This window comes from Trachemys scripta, chromosome 1, assembly GCF_013100865.1.
Source record: "Trachemys scripta elegans isolate TJP31775 chromosome 1, CAS_Tse_1.0, whole genome shotgun sequence".
Lineage (NCBI taxonomy): Eukaryota > Metazoa > Chordata > Testudines > Emydidae > Trachemys > Trachemys scripta.
The window spans coordinates 58,892,888-58,909,910 of NC_048298.1; the positions used below are offsets into that span (position 1 = coordinate 58,892,888).

A 17,023-nucleotide genomic window follows, 5' to 3' on the forward strand; every position below is an offset into this window, starting at 1 on the left:
AAGTGAATGAGGAAAGGGCATTGGGTTTGCGTGCCAGCTCAGGATAATGTTCTGTTTATAGGCAATGTGGAGAACAAAGTGGGGGGAGAGATTTGATTAAGTTGACAAAAGGGTTCTCAAGGCTGACAGAACTGCTGGAGCAGTTCTGGAATTATCGAAGTTCACAAAGACAAGGGTAGAAAAGTCAGGTGGAGTTATGATGGGCCTTTAAGGGTATGTTGGCACTGCGTTTAGACACCTATGGCTGGCCCATGCCAGCTGGCGTGGGCTAAGGGGCTGTTTAATTGTAGTGTAGATGCCAAGCCCAAGCTCTGGGACCCCGTGCTGGGGGTTGGGGATGTTCCAGAGCTCAGGCTCCAGCCTGAGCCAGAATGTCTACACTACAGTTAAACAGCCCCTTAGCCTCAGTCAGTCGTCATGGCCCAGTTCCGTGTTTTTAATTACAGTGTGGAAATATTTTAAGAGGTTCACGGAAACCTTAAATTTAATGTGATGGCAAAATGGGAGCTATTGGGCTCTGAATACAAGTAGAAACAGCATGATGTAGTCAAAATGATGGCATTAGGACAGCTTTTTGCATCTCCTGAAGAAAAAAGAAATGAGTGTGGGGGGGGGGGGGGGGCTAATGTAGAGGCTATATTAATCAAGACAGGAGATGAGTGCTTTAATTTAAATTTAAGCTTTCATAATTAATCAGCCTTACATTTTGTATTTCATCACTATTTTAATTGTGTAGTTGTATTGTTACGTTAACTTTACAATTATAATTGTAGTAAAGATGTAGCTGAAAGCTACTAGTATGAAAAAATTGAGTGCTTTAATGCATAACCAGTGCATGTTTTATCCAGTCTGTTATGGACTCAGAACTGTTATTTCAACTTCACTTGCTCCAGTTGTTCATTATGGTAGACACATTACTAAATGTTGGTCAGTGAACAGTGTTGTTGGGTTTCTCCAAAGTAGGGCTGTTGATTGATCGCAGTTTTAATCACATTGGTATTCTGTTATTTAACAATTGAAATTTATTAACTATTTTGGATGTTTTTGTACATTTCCAAATACAGTTATTTCAGTTACAACACAGAATACAAAGTGTACACTGGTCACTTTATATTATTATTTTTGATTACATATATTCACACTTTAAAGATGATAAAAGAAATAGTATTTTTCAATTCACCTCATACAAGTACTGTAGTGCTATCTCTTTTCGTGAAAGTGCAACTTACAAATGTAGATTTTTGTTGTTGTTACATAACTGCATTTAAAAACAAAACAGTGTCAAACTTTAGAGCCTACAAGTCCACTCAGTCCTACTTCTCGTTCTGCCAATCGCTAAGAAAACATTTACAAGAGATAATGTTGCCCACTTCTTATTTACAATGTCACCAGAAATTGAGAACAGGCATTCACATGGGACTTTTGTAGCTAGCAATGCAAGATATATTTAAGTGTCAAACTTTTGTACTGGCGACCCCTTTCACATATCAAGCCTCTAAGTGCAACCCCCCCTTATAAATTAAAAACACTTTTTTATATATTTAACATCATTATAAATGCTGGATGTGAAGCGGGGTTTGGGGTGGAGGCTGACACTTGTGACCCCCCCCCCCATGTAATAACCTTGCGACCCCCTCAGGGGTCCTGACCCCCCGTATGAGAACCCCTGTGCTTAACATTCGTATGCCCCTTCATGCTTCAGCCACCATTCCAGAGGACGTGCTTCCATGCTGATGATGCTCATTTAAAAAAAAAAAAAAAAAAGCATTAATTACAATTCTCCCCCAAGGAGTTCGGCCACAAATATATATCTCCGGCTCTATTTTACCCACATTCTGCCATATATTTCATGTTATAGTAGACTCGGAGATGACTCAGCACATGTTGTTCATTTTAAGAACACTTTCGCTGCAGATTTGAGAAAACACAAAGAAGGTACCAATGTGAGATTCCTAAAGATAGCTACAGCACTGGACCCAAGGTTTAAGAATTTGAACTGCCTTTCAAAATCTGAGAGGGATCAGGTGTGGAGCATGCTTTCAAAAATCTTAAAAGAGCAACACTCTGATACGGATACAGAACCTGAACCATCAAAACAGAAAATCTGTTGCTGGTGGCATCTGACTCAGATGATGAAAATGAACATGCGTTGGTCCACACTGCTTTGGATTGTTATCGAGCAAAACCCATCATCAGCATGGATGCATGTCCTCTGGAATAGTGGTTGAAGCATGAAGGGACATATGAATCTTTAGTGCATCTGGCATGTAAATATCTTGTGATGCTGGCTACAACAGTGCCATGAGAACACCTGTTCTCACTTTCAGGTGACATTATGAACAAGAAGCGGGCAGCATTATCTCTTGCAAATGTAAACAAACTTGTTCGTCTGAGCAATTGGCTGAACAAGAAGTAGGACTGAGTGGACTTGTAGGCTCTAAAGTTTTAAATTGTTTTATTTATCACTTGTACTGATTTATATAGATTTTTGTCTTGTATTATAAATTTTGCTAATTTAAAAAAAGATGGGTGGAATCAAGCAGACTGCACTGTGGAAGAAATCAGTTACGGAGGGATTAATATTTTTCATCTTGTGTTTTCTCTCTGGCCAGTTGCATGGATTCCTCCTTGGAGGAAAAAATAATTTTCATGGGCCTTTAAAAGCATCGTATTATAGTTTTAAAAGTTACTAAATCAACTTTGGGAATTTTATGAAGCAGGAAAAATCCAAGCTGACAGTTGTAATGCTTTGCCTGTGTGTGTAGTAATGCTTGACACTTCCGATCTCTGCAGAACTGCCACATTTTTCAACTGACTGGTCTATGGGTCAGTGGGAAGTTTGCCTTTACTTCATTAGGCAAAAAATTGAGTTCTACGTGAAGTACAATACAGATTGGAAGTTATAAATAATACCTGTGTCTGAAAATTTGAACATGCTATTGTAATGCTTAATATTACTAAAATTAAAAGAGATTGGGGGCCTGAGGAGTGATTGACATGGTGACTTTAGCTATCTGCCAGTGCATTTTTAGAGAGAGAGAGAGACGCACGCAAACACACATGCACACATTTTTAAGATTTCCGATTGATGGTGCCCCTTAAGTCAGAGTAATTCACATGCAACTATCCTACCTTATTTTATGTCAATTATATTAAAGTACTAAAACCATGCTTCAGATTTTTCCAATAATTCTGTTTTCCCTTTTCAAGGTATTTAGTGGATAGTCGCTGGTTCAAACAGTGGAAAAAATATGTTGGGTTTGACAGCTGGGACAAATACCAGATGGGAGATCAGAACGTGTACCCTGGTCCCATTGATAATTCTGGACTTCTCAAAGGTAATTTATTAATATTTACATGGAACAAAGATGTAAACTTAAACTTGTAGTTCAATAATCATTGTTCTCATTGATATAGTTTTAATCTGTTGCAGTAATAAATCCCACTTTGAATTCCTTAAACAGTTTTATATATGTATCTTTGGTAATTTTCAATTATAAAAACAATTTATCTTTATTAACATTTAGTTAATGTAAACTATTTTGTTCAGACAGTGATAGGGTACCAATATTTTTAATGATTTATTACAGTTCATAAATTGGATTGTTATAATACTAGCTGTTGCCTCTGTTATAGTAATATCAGTATTTGATAACATGTGAGGTTCTTTTGATTTTCTGTCTGATTAGATTAAGGATAGCTTTGAGTCAGCCACAGAGGTTGATGAACTCAGTGCAAGTTCACTAATATAAGCCCTTGTATGCATGCAGAAGTTGCACTGCTTCTACGTAAAACATTTTTAAACAAGTGCAAAATGCTGTGTGTACACTAATTTAATTTAAAACAGGCTTATTTCATTTTGCTTAAGTTGATTCCTAATTGACTTAAGCAAAACTGAAGTGTTCACACAGCCTTTTGCACTGACATAAACTAAATTGTGTTTAAAATTACACCTTGAGGCTATGTCTGCACTACACATCACTGGAAGCAGCGTTTAGGGTCATGTAGCTACAAGACTGCTGTGACCACGCTGCAGGGTGTAGCTACACATGTCAGTGAAAGTCTCTGGCATGGAGGAGACATTGGGTGAAAAGCTTTAGCAGCTTTCTGGTGCTAGAGCCTTTCACCCTGGCAAGGAACGATTGAGCCTTCCCAAGTGCCCCCTCTCCCCCTCCGTATCCAGAGCCTTTCCCCTCAGTGGGTAAAGGCTCCAGCAGTGGGGAGCTGACGGACCCTTTTCCCACTGCTCCTATAGTGGGGACAGGCTCCAACGGCAGGGAGCTGGCAGAGCCTTTCATCCCTGCCAGAGTCTTTCCATGCAGTGGGGAAAGGCTCTGCAATGGAGAACTGCCCAGGCTTTTCCCCATTGCCTCCCCTTGCCAGAATCTTTCCCTATTGACAGTCTTTTCCTGCACAGGGGAAAGGCTCCAGCAGTGGGGATGCAGCGGAATGCTATACTGCTAAAAATAGCAGCAAAGACAGGGAGGCATGGCTTGGGCGAATAGAGAGCCATGTAGGGTATGTACTCACTTAAGCCATGCCTCACTGCAAGTTATACCTGTGCGGGGGGTCTACATGCGTACTTATTCTACATGCTGCCAAAAGCAGTGTGCAGTGTAGCGGTGCCCTTAGTTAAACAGGTGCATCTTCCTCATGTAAACAAGCCCTAAGACCTTATTTCAGTGACCTCTGAGCACATGAGCAAGATGCATTGTACGGTTCTATGACTGTCTAAAGAAGTTTTCAAAATGAAAATGGGATAATTTAACATTCCTTTATCACTGCCTAAATTAGGATCAATTTAAAAAAATAGTTTATAAAAACTGATACTACTACAATTATTACTGATAGTAGTAATTTATGGTAGTGTAAATTTATTGTCACTTCCAGTGGCTGCAGAAAAGTATAGTGTAACCTTATAGTGAACTGTGATTTCTCCCCCCCCCCCCCCCAAAAAAAAAATATGTAATTATACTCGGTTATCTTTGCTTGATAGGTTCTATAATGTTAAAGATCCCCTTCTTCATAAAAAATATCATAATAGATCAGAGCAATGGTAGGTCTAGATCCAGTGGTTCTCAGCCAGGAGTCCAGGGTCCCCTGGGGGCCCGTGAGCAGGTTTCATGGGGTCCGCCAAGCATAGCTGGTGTTAGACTCGCTAAGGCCCCGGGCAGAAAGCCAAAGCGCCGCTGAAGCCAAACCCTGAGCAGCTTAGCTTTGCGATGCCCCCTGTGGCATGGGGCCCTGGGCAGTTGCCTTACTTGCTACCCCTTAATGCAAATCAGGCTTTTATATGTAGAAAAATAGTTGTTGTGGCACAGCTAGGCCATGGAGTTTTTATAGCATGTTTGGGGGACGGAGGAGGGTCTCTAAAGAAAAAGGCTGAGAACCCCTGGTCTAGACCAGTATTCTGTGTCTGACAGTGGCCATTATCAGATGTTTCAGAAAAAGATGCAACACTGCCCCATGCATCCATGGTCCCCTGCAATACAAAAAGTAAACAGTTCTGCCTAATCCCAGGCAGGTGGTGATTTGGCTTATGCTCTGAAGCATGAGGATTTATATCCCTTACGCAGTTTTATTTTAAACTTGTGGTTTTGAGTAGTGCCTCTGATAGGTTATATTTTTTTCGCTCAGTGGGGAGCAGCTGTTGCAAGATTAAGAGCCACACTTTCCTCCTTCCCCCTCGATAAGTTGCCGCTACTTCATTCTTTCCACATTGTCTGTCTTTGCTCACTGAGAAGGAGGAAGGAAGATGATTTGTAACTGGGGCAGTAGCATCACTGTAGTTAGGAACAAAGGAACAGCCATACTGGGTCAGAACAATGCTCCATCTAGCCCAGTATTCTGTCTCTGACAATGGCAGAAGCTTCTGGCATTTGGAGTTGTAGGTATACCCGGAGCATGAGGTTGCATCCCTGACTATCTTGGGTAATTGCCATTGATAGAACTATTCTCCATGAACTTATCTAATTCATTTTTGAACTGGTTTATATCTTTTGGCCTTCACAACATCCCATAACAATGAATTCCACAGGTTGACTATGCATGGTGTGAAGAAGTACATCTTTTGTTTGTTTTAAACCTGCTGCCTGTTAATTTCATTGGGTGATCCTTAAGTCTTGTGTTATGTGAAGGGTTAAATAACACTGCCCTATTCGCTTTCTCCATATCATTCATGATTCTATAGCCCTCTATGCTATGCCCCCTTAGTCATCTCTTTTCCAAACTGAACAGTTGCAATCTTTTTTTCTCTCTCCTCATATGGAAGCTGTTCCATACCCCTAATCATTTTTGTTGCCTTTCTCTCTATCCTTTTTTGATATGGGACAATCAGAATTGCACACAGTATTCAAGGTGTGGGCATACTGTGTAGTTGTATAGTGGCATTACGATATTTTCTGTCTTATTATCTATCCCTTTCCTAATGGTTCCTTACATTCTCTTCGCTTTTTTGATTGCCACTGCACACTGAACTGATATCATGGATAGTTCTCTGAAAATAACTCCAAGACCTCTTTCTTGAATGGTAACAGCTAATTTAGACCCTGTCATTTTGTATGTATAGATCCTTTGGGAGATGCAACTATTTACCTTTCTTCATTAAACTGACCATTTATTACTATCCTTTGTTTCCGATCTCTTAGCCAGCTACTGGTCCATGAGCGGACCTTCTTTCTTATCCCATGACTGCTTAGTTTGCTTTATAGCCTTTGGTGCAGGACCTTATGAAAGGCTTTATGAAAGTCCACGTACATTTATTGACTAGATCACCCTTGTCCACATGCTTGTTGACTCCCTCAAAGAATTTGAATAGATTGGTGAGGCATGAATTCCCTTTCAAAAGCCATGTTGACTCTTCCCCAACATATTATGTTTTTCTATGTGTCTGATAATTCTGGTGGGGTTTTTTTGTTTTTGTTTTTACTATAGTTTCAACCAATTTTCCTGGTACTGAAGATAGGTGTACTGATGTGTAATTGTCAGAATTGCTTCTTGAGCTTTTTTAATTAATTGGCATTGCATTAGCTATTCCCCAGTCATCAGGTACAGAGGCTGATTTAACCAACAGATTACATACCACAGCTAGTTCTGCGGTTTCCTATATGGTGAATGCCATTTGCTCCTGGTGATTTATTACTGTTTAATTTATCAACCTGTTCCAAAACGTCCTCTATTGACACCTCAATCTGGGACAGTTCCTCAGGTTTGTCACCTAAAAAGAATTGTTCGAGTGGGGGAATCTCCCCCGTATTTCTCTGCTGTGTACACTAATGCGAAGAATTCATTTAGCTTCTCTGCAACAGCCTTGTTTTCCTTCAGTGCTCCTTTAGCTCATCGATCTTCCAGTGGCACCACTGATTGTTTGGCAGGCTTCCTGCTTCTGGTGTAGTTAAAAGAATTATTGCTGTTAGCTTTTGTGTCTTTTGTTGGTTGGTCTTCAAATTCTTTCTTGGCCTGCCTTTTATGCTTGACTTTCCAGAGTTTTGCTCCTTTTTATTTTCCTTACTAGGAACAAAACTGCCTCTTTTTCTTCACTATTTAGCCATGGTGGCATTTTTTTGTTCCTCTTACTGCTTGGCAGTTCAGCTATATTTGCCTTCTGGACCAGATCCTGTGTGCCACTTAGGACTGAATCAAGAATTGCCTCTCCCCTTCTCGGTTCCAGGACAAGCTGCTCCAAGCAGCAGTCATTTGTGGTATCTAGAAGTTCTCTCTCATCACTTTGTGAAGTGACATATATATCCAATCAATACAAGGACAGCTGAAATCCTCAGTTATTATTGTTTTCTGCATTTGCAGCCTCTCTAATCTCCCTGGGCATTTCACAATAAGCTTATGAATGACAGAGTGCAAGCCAAAATAGGGAAAGAACAGGTTAAAAAATATTTAGGTAAGTTAGATGTATTCAAATCATCCGGATCTGATGAAATTCATCTTAGTGACTCTAAGGAACTAGCTGAAGCAATCTTGGAACCATTAGCAATTATCTTCAAGAACTCATGAAGGATGGGCAAAGTCCCAGAGACTGAACAAGGGCAAACATAGTATATGTCTTTAAAAAGGGGAACAATGAGGACCCAGGGAGCTATATATAGACTGGTTAGCCTAACTTCAATACATGGAAAGATACTGGAACAACTTATTATACAATTTGTAAGTGTGATGCTTTGGGGTTCAACCCAGACCACTAAGGGCTTGTCACTCCATGCCCTGCAACTCTGGGTGCCTTCCGAGCTATGCTGAGGACACAGGTGGCCCTGACACTGACAGACAGCTTATAAGCATACAGGTCACACCCTGGCTTCCATCACCCAGTTACTTTTTGCATGGTGATCCCAAAACCTGCCCAGTAACTAATTTCTCCAAAAATGTCTGCCTTATTGTATCCAGCCCTTTTCTGGAACACTCACAGAAGTAAAGTTTGTTGCTCCTTGAAAGAGTTGGTAAAGAGCAGCTCATTAATTTAACTGGGGTTGACAAACACTTTTATTTCAATCTCAACACTGAATTGGTTTATATTAAAAGTAAAACAAATTTATTAAACAAAAGTCATAGATTTAAGTGATACCAAGTATAAGTAATAAATATAGACGTGGTTACAAACCAACAAAAGTAGAAATATGCTTCTAAGAGTAAAACTTAATTTCAGCAGTTCAATCTTTGCCTAAGCAGGTTTCTCACCTATATTTTGTTCCCAGAGACTTCAGCCTTCTTAGCTGAAGGATCCAACATTCTGTGATTTCAAGAGCTCTGGTTCCTTCAATTCCTCAAGTGATGGATACCAAAGTCGCTTTCTGTTTCTGCTTATATCTTACAAAGTTTATTTACCCTGTTACCAGAGGCAGGAAGGCTTCCTTCTATTCTTCCATTCCTGTTGACTTCCCACCCACTGCTGTTTGATATGAAAATGGGTCTTATGTTGTTTTGATTCCATAATGCCTAATTTACATTGCAGACAGGAAGATGGCTAACTTCCCTCCTGTCTAGGAGAAAATCTGTGTTTGATCACAGATTTCAAAGCAGAATATCAGTGGGTATCCATAGTTCTGTAAATGGAGTTAATACATGCATTTCACAATGCATATTAATCACTAGTGTGTCATTATTGATACACTTTTATAACAGTAATATTTTATACAATCAGTTCATCATTTGAGGTTCAATGGCCTGTTCTCTCATTGGGGAGAGTCTCTCTGGACTCTGTCACAGTAAGCACCTAGTCATTTATAAACCTAGCGTTTGTAAGTAAGGCTAAAATTTTGGCACAGGGGTTTTTATTAAAATTCAGGGGCAGGACGCAGGCAATAAACAATAAATCATGGAAGCCACAGCCCCACAGCACAGGGCTGACTGCACGAGCTCTGCCACCCAAAGCTGACAGCTGTTGCTTTGCTGCTGCAGGGTCAAGAGGCGGCTGGCTGTCCAGCTCAGCCGCTGCACAGGGGTGAGGGAGCACAACTGCCAGAGCTAGAAGTCACAGAGGTCTGTTAAAGTTAAGGGAAAGTGGGTGGGTCAGCTTTTGTGGCCTGCATCATGCGGGAGGTCAGACTAGATGGTCATAATGGTCCCTTCTAACCTTAAAGTCTATGAGTCTATAAGTCTCAGAATCTATGACCTCCGTGACAAAATGGTATCCTTAGTTATGAGGCCTAGCCAACATGGATTTGTCAAAATAAATCATGACAAACAAGCCTGATTTCTTTCTTTCACAGCATTACTGGCCTGTTGTATAGGGAAAGCAGTAGAAGTGATATGTCTTGATTATAGTAAAGCTTTTGCCACAGTCCTACATGACATTCTCATAAGCAAACTGGGGAAATATAGTCTAGATTAAATTATTATAAAATAGGTACATAATGGGTTGAAAGATTGTATGGAAAGGTTCACTGTCTGGGGGGGTGTTCCTAGTGAGGGGTCAGTTTGAGGTCCGGTACTAATCAGTATTTTTATTAATGGCTTGGATGGTGGAGTGGAGAGTATGCATATAAAGTTAGCACATGACTGAAGCTAGGAGAGGTTGCAAGCACTTCGGAGGACAGGATTAGAATTCAAAACAACCTTGACAGATTGGAGACTTGGTTTCAACAAGATAAAATTCAATTAAGACAAGTGCAAAGTACATTATTTAGGAAGGAAAAATCAAATGCACAGCTACTACATGGCTAGGTGGTAATGCTGCTGAAAAGTACAGTTGATCACAAATTGAATGAGTCAGCAATATGATGTATCTGCAAAAAAGGCTAATATTATTCTTGAGTGTATTAACAGGAGTGTTATATCTAAGACCCAGAAGGTAATAGTCTGGTCTGCTCTACAGTCATGAGGCTTCTCCTGGAGTAGTGTGTTCAGTTCTGGGTGCCACATTTTAGGAAAGATGTGAATAAATTAGAGAGAGGCCAGAGGAGAGAGACAAAAATGATAAAAGGTTTAGAAATTCTGACCTATGAGGAAAGGTTAAAAAAAACTGGGCTTCTTTAGTCTTGAGAAGAAGAGATTGAGGGGGCTCTGGGAAGTCTTCAGATATGTTAAGGGCTGTTCTAAAGAGGATAGTGATCAATTGTTCTCCTTGTCCACTGAAGGTTGGACAAGAAATAAAGGGATTAATCTGCAGCGAGGGAGATTTCAGTTAGATATTAGGAAATGCTTTCTAGCTATAAGGGTAATAAAGCTCTGGAATAGGCTTCTAAGGGACATTGTGGAGTCCCCGTCACTGGAGGTTTTTTAAGACCATGTTTGTTAGACAAACATCTGTTTGGAATGGTCTAGGTTAGGGGTCGGCAACCTGCGGCTCCAGTGCGGCTTTGGCTGCCCCCATTGCGGGCAGCTGTTTTTTGAGGGGGTGCGAGGTGCAGGCCCTGGCCGGGAGGCTCTTACCACAGGCAGCTCCTGGCCGGTGGAGTAGCAGGGTTCTGGCCCCACACCACTCCCTAAAGCTGCTGGCACGTCCCTGCGTGCCCTTTAGGGAGCGGGGGGCAGCTGATCTCCTTGCGCCCACAAGCGATGCCCCCGCAGCTCCAATTAGCTGATTCCCGGCCAATGGGAGCTGTGAGTATGGGAGCGGGGGCAGCGCGCGGAGCTGCCTCCCACCCCCGCCAGAGGCATGCAGAGACGTATCAGCAGCCAGCCGCTTCTGGGAGCGGCGTGGGGCCAGTGCAGGCAGGCAGCCTGCTTGAGCCCTGCTGCACCGCTGGCCAGGAACCGTCTGTGGTAAGCGCTTCCCGGCCAGAGCCTGTGCCTTGCACCCCCTCCTGCCCCCAAACCCCATCCCAGCCTGGAGCCCCCTCCTGTTTATATTCAAATTCAAATGGCAGAAGTCGCATTAAAATTATTGGTGAGTAGTAATAACTTTAATATGTTCAATTATTAGTTGATAAATTCTAACTCTAGAAGTAGCTTTTCATGTGATTCAGCTCTCAAAATATTTTGGTCAAAAACAAAAAAATGCTCTTCTTCAGATTGCCGACCCCTGGTCTAGGTTTATGTGGTCCTGCCACAGAACAAGGGGCAGGACTCGATGACTTCTCAGGGTCCCTTCCAGCCCTACATTTCTATGATTTCTCAAAAGCAGTTCTTCATAACTCTAATGCCTACTAAACCCTACTCTGGTATTCTTTTTCCATTAAATTTTTCTTACTAGTTAATTTTTGAGAGTTTTGCTGCCTAAAATCCTATGAAAACGTATATGCAAATTAAGTCCTGTCCTCTGGCTCCTGACAAGTAGCCATGTAGTCTGTGGTGCTGCAAAGGTTGCATGCTACTTTATTAGTACCTTTGACCTTCTCAGAGCTGCCAATGATGATAGCAAGGAGCACTCTCCCCTTGTCTGTGCACCAAATGCAACACCTCTCTCTCACATTCTGTCACCTGTACGTGCACATGCTGCAGAACGACTAGCAGGGATAGGGAGGATTGCTGCTTTTAGAATGAGGAAAAGTCTGTAGAAGGAGGTTTTATGCATCTCCATTGCCCTTGTGATTGAAGTAGCAGGAATACCTCATTGCTCTCTCCCTCTTGAATTCTCTGTGCACTAACTGTCCCCTCACCGGCGCTACAGAGACTGAGTGCTTGTGGGGAAAGGAGTTTGCTGGAGCCTTGGAGAAGGATTTTTTTTACTTCTGGGCAGGGTGTGTGATAGCAGCTGAGATTCTGCTGGCTGTTTTCCAGTCTGCATCACTAGGCATCCTCACAGACTCTGCTGTCAATCAGGAAATGAGACATCATTAAAACTTGTACTCAGAATTTATAATCAAAAGTTTCCTTGCCAGTGGACATCAGAGTAGAGCTTATTTAAAAGTTTTGGGTTTTTAATTTGAAAGATCGTCTTTTTGGGGGGGAGGGGTGAGAGCGGACATTCTTTTTATCAAAATCACGAATTTTATAGTGTTATGATGGGGTGTGTACCAATCCCTCATTGGCAACGCAGGGGTTAACAAATTGCTGTGGGCCCAAGAGTCATGCCCCCATGCTCTTGCTGGGCATGCACCCAGTGGAGGGAGCACATAAAAGGAAGCAGCTCAGTCTGGAGGTGAGCATACGTGTGTTACAGGCTCCTGCTGAGCAGCAGCTGGGATTCTGAACCACCAACTCTGAGTACCCTGACTACGCCAGGGGATCCCAGTCGACTGCAGAGTCCAAAGGAGAAGATGAGCTGTTGCCAGCAGAGGAGCTACCAGAGGTGGGACCAAGGGTGGGAAGCAACTCAGAGGACATGTTTGGGTACACGGAGACCTGAACCCTGCAACAGAATAACTGGTTTCAAAGGGCCCTGGGTTGGAATCTGATGGAGTAGGGCGGGTCAGGGTTTCCCTACCCTTCCCACACTTGCTACCAGGCGATACTGCCTCCAGGAGAGGCGGTCTCTTGCCACTGGGTGATACACGCCAGGACAGACAGCCCCACGCACTCTCACCACCAGGAGAGGTGGCCCCGTAGACTCTTGCCACTGCATAGCGCTGCCGCCAAAAGAAGCGGTCCCATAAACTCTTGCTGTGGAGCAGTACAGCTGCTGAAATAAGAGCAGCTCACTGGACTCTTGCTGCTAGGCAGTTCTGCCACTGAAGTAAGTGGTCCCTCCCTGGGACCCAGTTGACCCTCTGACAAGTGGATATATCGTTGTCTTTGTACAAACTAACTGGCACAAAAATATGCTACTTTATATTTGTAAGCAGAGAGACAAAACTAGAGATGATTATAAAAATACAATCTAAGTGAAAAATAAACTAGAGGTTTTGATATTTATTGTGGTGTGTGCTCCTTTTTTTATTTTTTTATTTTTTTTTTGAGAGAGAGAAATGTAACCTTTTCTCTATAAGATAACAAGAATTTTGTTTTATATACAACTTCAAGGGAAAGGCAGACATGAGGAAGAATTAGATTTTTATGGACTCTTCCTCTCTCTTTGTGCACCCTGCTTTGGGTTAAAAGGACACCATGGGATGAACCATATTTCATAAAACCTAGTTTCCTCATCTGATTGATTAGTATCTGAGATTATTAAAGAGAATATTTAAATCTAATTTTACTGGTTTATTTTCTGCAGTTCATTCAGATTGGATAATGAAAATAAACTAGTTAGTTTAATTTTTTGTTCTCATGCTCTAGTGTGATGGCCGCTATGTTGACTGACACGTTGGTGAGAGAACCGGGGAACTTGAGAGCCAAAAGCATGAGTCTATAGAGCAGGGGTGGGCAAACTTTTTGGGCCGAGGGCCACATCTGGGTGGGGAAATAGTATGCACGACCGGGCCAGGTGGTTGGGGTGTGGGAGGGAGTGTGTGGGGGGGGTGTGTGCAGGAAGGAGCTCAGGGCAAGGGATTGGGGCAGAGGAGGGGTGTGACTGTGGGAGGGGGTTCAGGGCAGGGGGTTGGGGTGCAAGAGGGGTGCAGAGTGCAGCAAGGGGCTGAGGGCAGGGAGTTGGGGTGCACAGGGGTGCAGGATGCATCAGGGAGCTCAGGGCAGGGGGTTGGGGTGCAGGAGGGGAGTGGGGTGTACGAGGGCACTCAGGGCAGGGAGTTGGAGGGTGAGTACAGGAGGGGTTCGGGCTCTAGCCCCACTTACCTCAAGCGGCTTCGGGGTGGCAGCGACGCGTACCGGGGCCAGGACAGGCTCCCTGCATGCCTGCCCTATCCCCAACCCCACGCCGCTCCAGGAAGCGCTGTGGACCCTGGGGGAGGGGGGACAGAGGGCTCTGCGTGCACTGCCCTTGCCGCGCCTCCAGGTGCCTTCCCTGAAGCTCCCATTGGCCAAGGTTCCCCTTTCCTGGCCAGTGGGAGCTGCGGGGGGCGGTGCCTGGAGGCCAGGGCAATGCATGGAGTCCTCTGCACCCCCCCCTGCCTGGGGGCCGCAGGGATGTGGTGCTGGTGGCGCCACGGATCGGATCCAAAGCCCTGAGGGGCCGGATCTGGCCGTAGGCCATAGTTTGCTCAGCCCTGTTATAGAGTGATTCAGGCTCTTTAGCTGGAGGCTAAAAATAGATTCACATCCTCGGTGGCTTGGGCATAGAGGGGGAGACACAACACACAGTGACCCACACTAGCATTATGCTGCATTGTTATAGAATCGTAGGCCTGGAAGGGACCTCGAGAGGTCATCTAGTCCAGTTCCCTGCACTCATGGTTGAACTAAGTATTGTCTAGACCATTCCTGACAGATGTTTGTCTAACCTGTTCCTAAAAAACTCCAGTGATGGAGATTCCACAACCTCCCTAGGCAATTTATTCCAGTGCTTAACCGCCCTGACAGGAAGTTTTTCCTAATGTCCAATCTAAACCTCCATTGCTGCAGATTAAGCCCATTGCTTCTTGTCCTATTCTCAGAGATTAAGAAAAACAAGTCTTCTCAGTCCTCCTAGTAACAACCTTTTATGTACTTGAAAACTGTTATCATGTCCCCCCTGTCTTCTCTTTTCCAGACTAAACAAGCCCAATTTTTTCAGTCTTTCCTCATAGGTCATGTTTTCTAGACCTTTAATAATTTTTGTTGCTCTTCTCTGGACTTCCTCCAATTTGTCCACATCTTTCCCGAAATGTGGTGCCCAGAACTGGACACAATACTCCAGTTAAGGCCTAATTAGCACGGAATAGAGTGGAAGAATTACTTCTCGTGTCTTGCTTACAACACTCTTGCTTATACATCCCAGAATGATGTTTGCTTTTTTTGCAACAGCGTTACACCGTTGACTCATATTTAGTTTATGGTTCACTTTGACCCTCAGATCCCTTTCCGCAGTACTCCTTCCTAGGTAGTCATTTCCCATTTTGTATGTGTGCAGCTGATTGTTCCTTCCTCAATGGAGTACTTTGCATTTGTCCTTATTGAATTTCATCCTATTTACTTCAGACCATTTCTCCAGTTTGTCCAGATCATTTTGAATTTTAATCCTCCAAAGCACTTGCAACCCCTCCCAGCTTGGTATCGTCCATGAACTTTATAAGTGTACTCTCTATACCATTATCTAAATCATTGATAAAGATATTGAACAAAAATGGACCTAGAACTGATTGTGAACCACTGATAACTACTCTCTGGGAATGGTTTTCCAACCAGTTTTGCACCCGCTTTATAGTAGCTCCATCTAGGTTGCATTTCCCTAGTTTGTTTATGAGAAGGTCATGTGAGACAGCATCAAAAGCTTTACTAAAATCAAGATATACCACATCTACTGCCTTCCCCCTCTTCCCCGCCCCTTCCTCTCCCCACCCCCCACCCACAAGGCTGGTTACCCTGTCAAAGAAAGCTATCAGGTAGGTTTGACACGATTTGGTTTTGACAAATCCGTGCCTACTGTTACTTATCACCTTATTATCTTCTAGGTGTTTTCAAATTGATTGCTTAATTATTTGCTCCGTTATCCTTCCGGGTACAGAAGCTGACTGGTCTGTAATTCCCTGGGTTATCCCTATTTCCCTTTTTATAGATTGGCACTATATCTGCCCCTTTTCCAGTCATCTGGAATCTCTCCCATCTTCCATGACTTTTCAAAGATCATTGCTAATGGCTCAGATATCTCCTCAGTTAGCTCCTTGAGTATTCTAGGATGCATGTCGTCAGGCCCCGGTGACTTGAAGACCTATAACTTGTCTAAGTAATTTTTAATGTGTTCTTTTCCTATTTTAGCCTCTGATCCTACCTCATTTTCACTGACATTCACTATGTTAGACATCCAATCACCACCAACCTTCTTGGTGAAAATTGAAACAAAGAAGTCATTAAGCACCTCTGCCATTGCCATATATTCTGTTCTTTCCCCCCCATCATTGAGTAACGGGCCTACCCTTTCCGTGGTCTTCCTCTTGCTTCTCATGTATCTGTAGAGCGCTATAATGTAACATGTAATGTATGTCTAATGTACTTGTAGAATGTATAATTGATAATATTGCATGACATGTTTTAAATCAAAAGAAAACCCTTTCATAATTGAAATTTTAAAAAAGTATTTCTGATAATGGAACTTCCTTGCATATTTTCTTGCCTGGTGTCTCCTATACCTTCTGGTTGTTCTTTGACTGCTGGTCCCCATATGTATTCCACTGTAGGTGCACATGTACTTCATGTGCTGAGATGCAAGCTTTTCTATCATGGTGGGAGAATGAGTCGTGGGGGAGGTGTCCCCTGTTAGGCTGGGGTCCCCCCCCGAATGAGCTCAAGGAACATGATCTCCACAGGACTCCTGGACCCATCTAAGCCTGCTTGAACTGCAGGCAATATGCAAATCATGCAAGCATTTTCACCCCATCATTCAGCCCCTACATATTCAACTGATGTCAGACATGTCAACAGTGTTCTACACCAACAAACAAGTGGGAGCAAGATCTGTAGAGGCTGCAAAACTTTGAAACTGGTGTATTTGCCACTGGATTACCTTGTTGGCAGTACATCTGCCAGAGATGTACAACACGTTTAGTCGACAGCCTCAGGAGATCCTTCTCTTAGAACCACAAATGGGAGCTATGTAATTCCATGGCACAGCATGCATTTTGGATCCCCATCTTGGGACATTTTTTTTCATCCCACCAACAGG

At 43.0% G+C, this 17,023-nt stretch overlaps 1 protein-coding gene across 11 annotated transcripts in view; it reads left to right on the forward strand.

The window, feature by feature from the left end:
• The window catches only part of USP15 (ubiquitin specific peptidase 15), a 139,791-nt gene that overhangs the window by 25,369 nt on the left and 97,399 nt on the right, over nt 1-17,023 (forward strand). For all 11 annotated transcript variants that reach the window (XR_004645689.1, XR_004645691.1, XR_004645692.1 and 8 more), the window contains exon 2: nt 3,211-3,338. Coding sequence is in view for 5 of the 11 variants with exons in the window: in XM_034770281.1 (XP_034626172.1) it covers nt 3,211-3,338 (128 nt within the window). In the remaining 6 variants the exon portion in view is untranslated. The remainder of the gene's footprint in view (nt 1-3,210; nt 3,339-17,023) is intronic.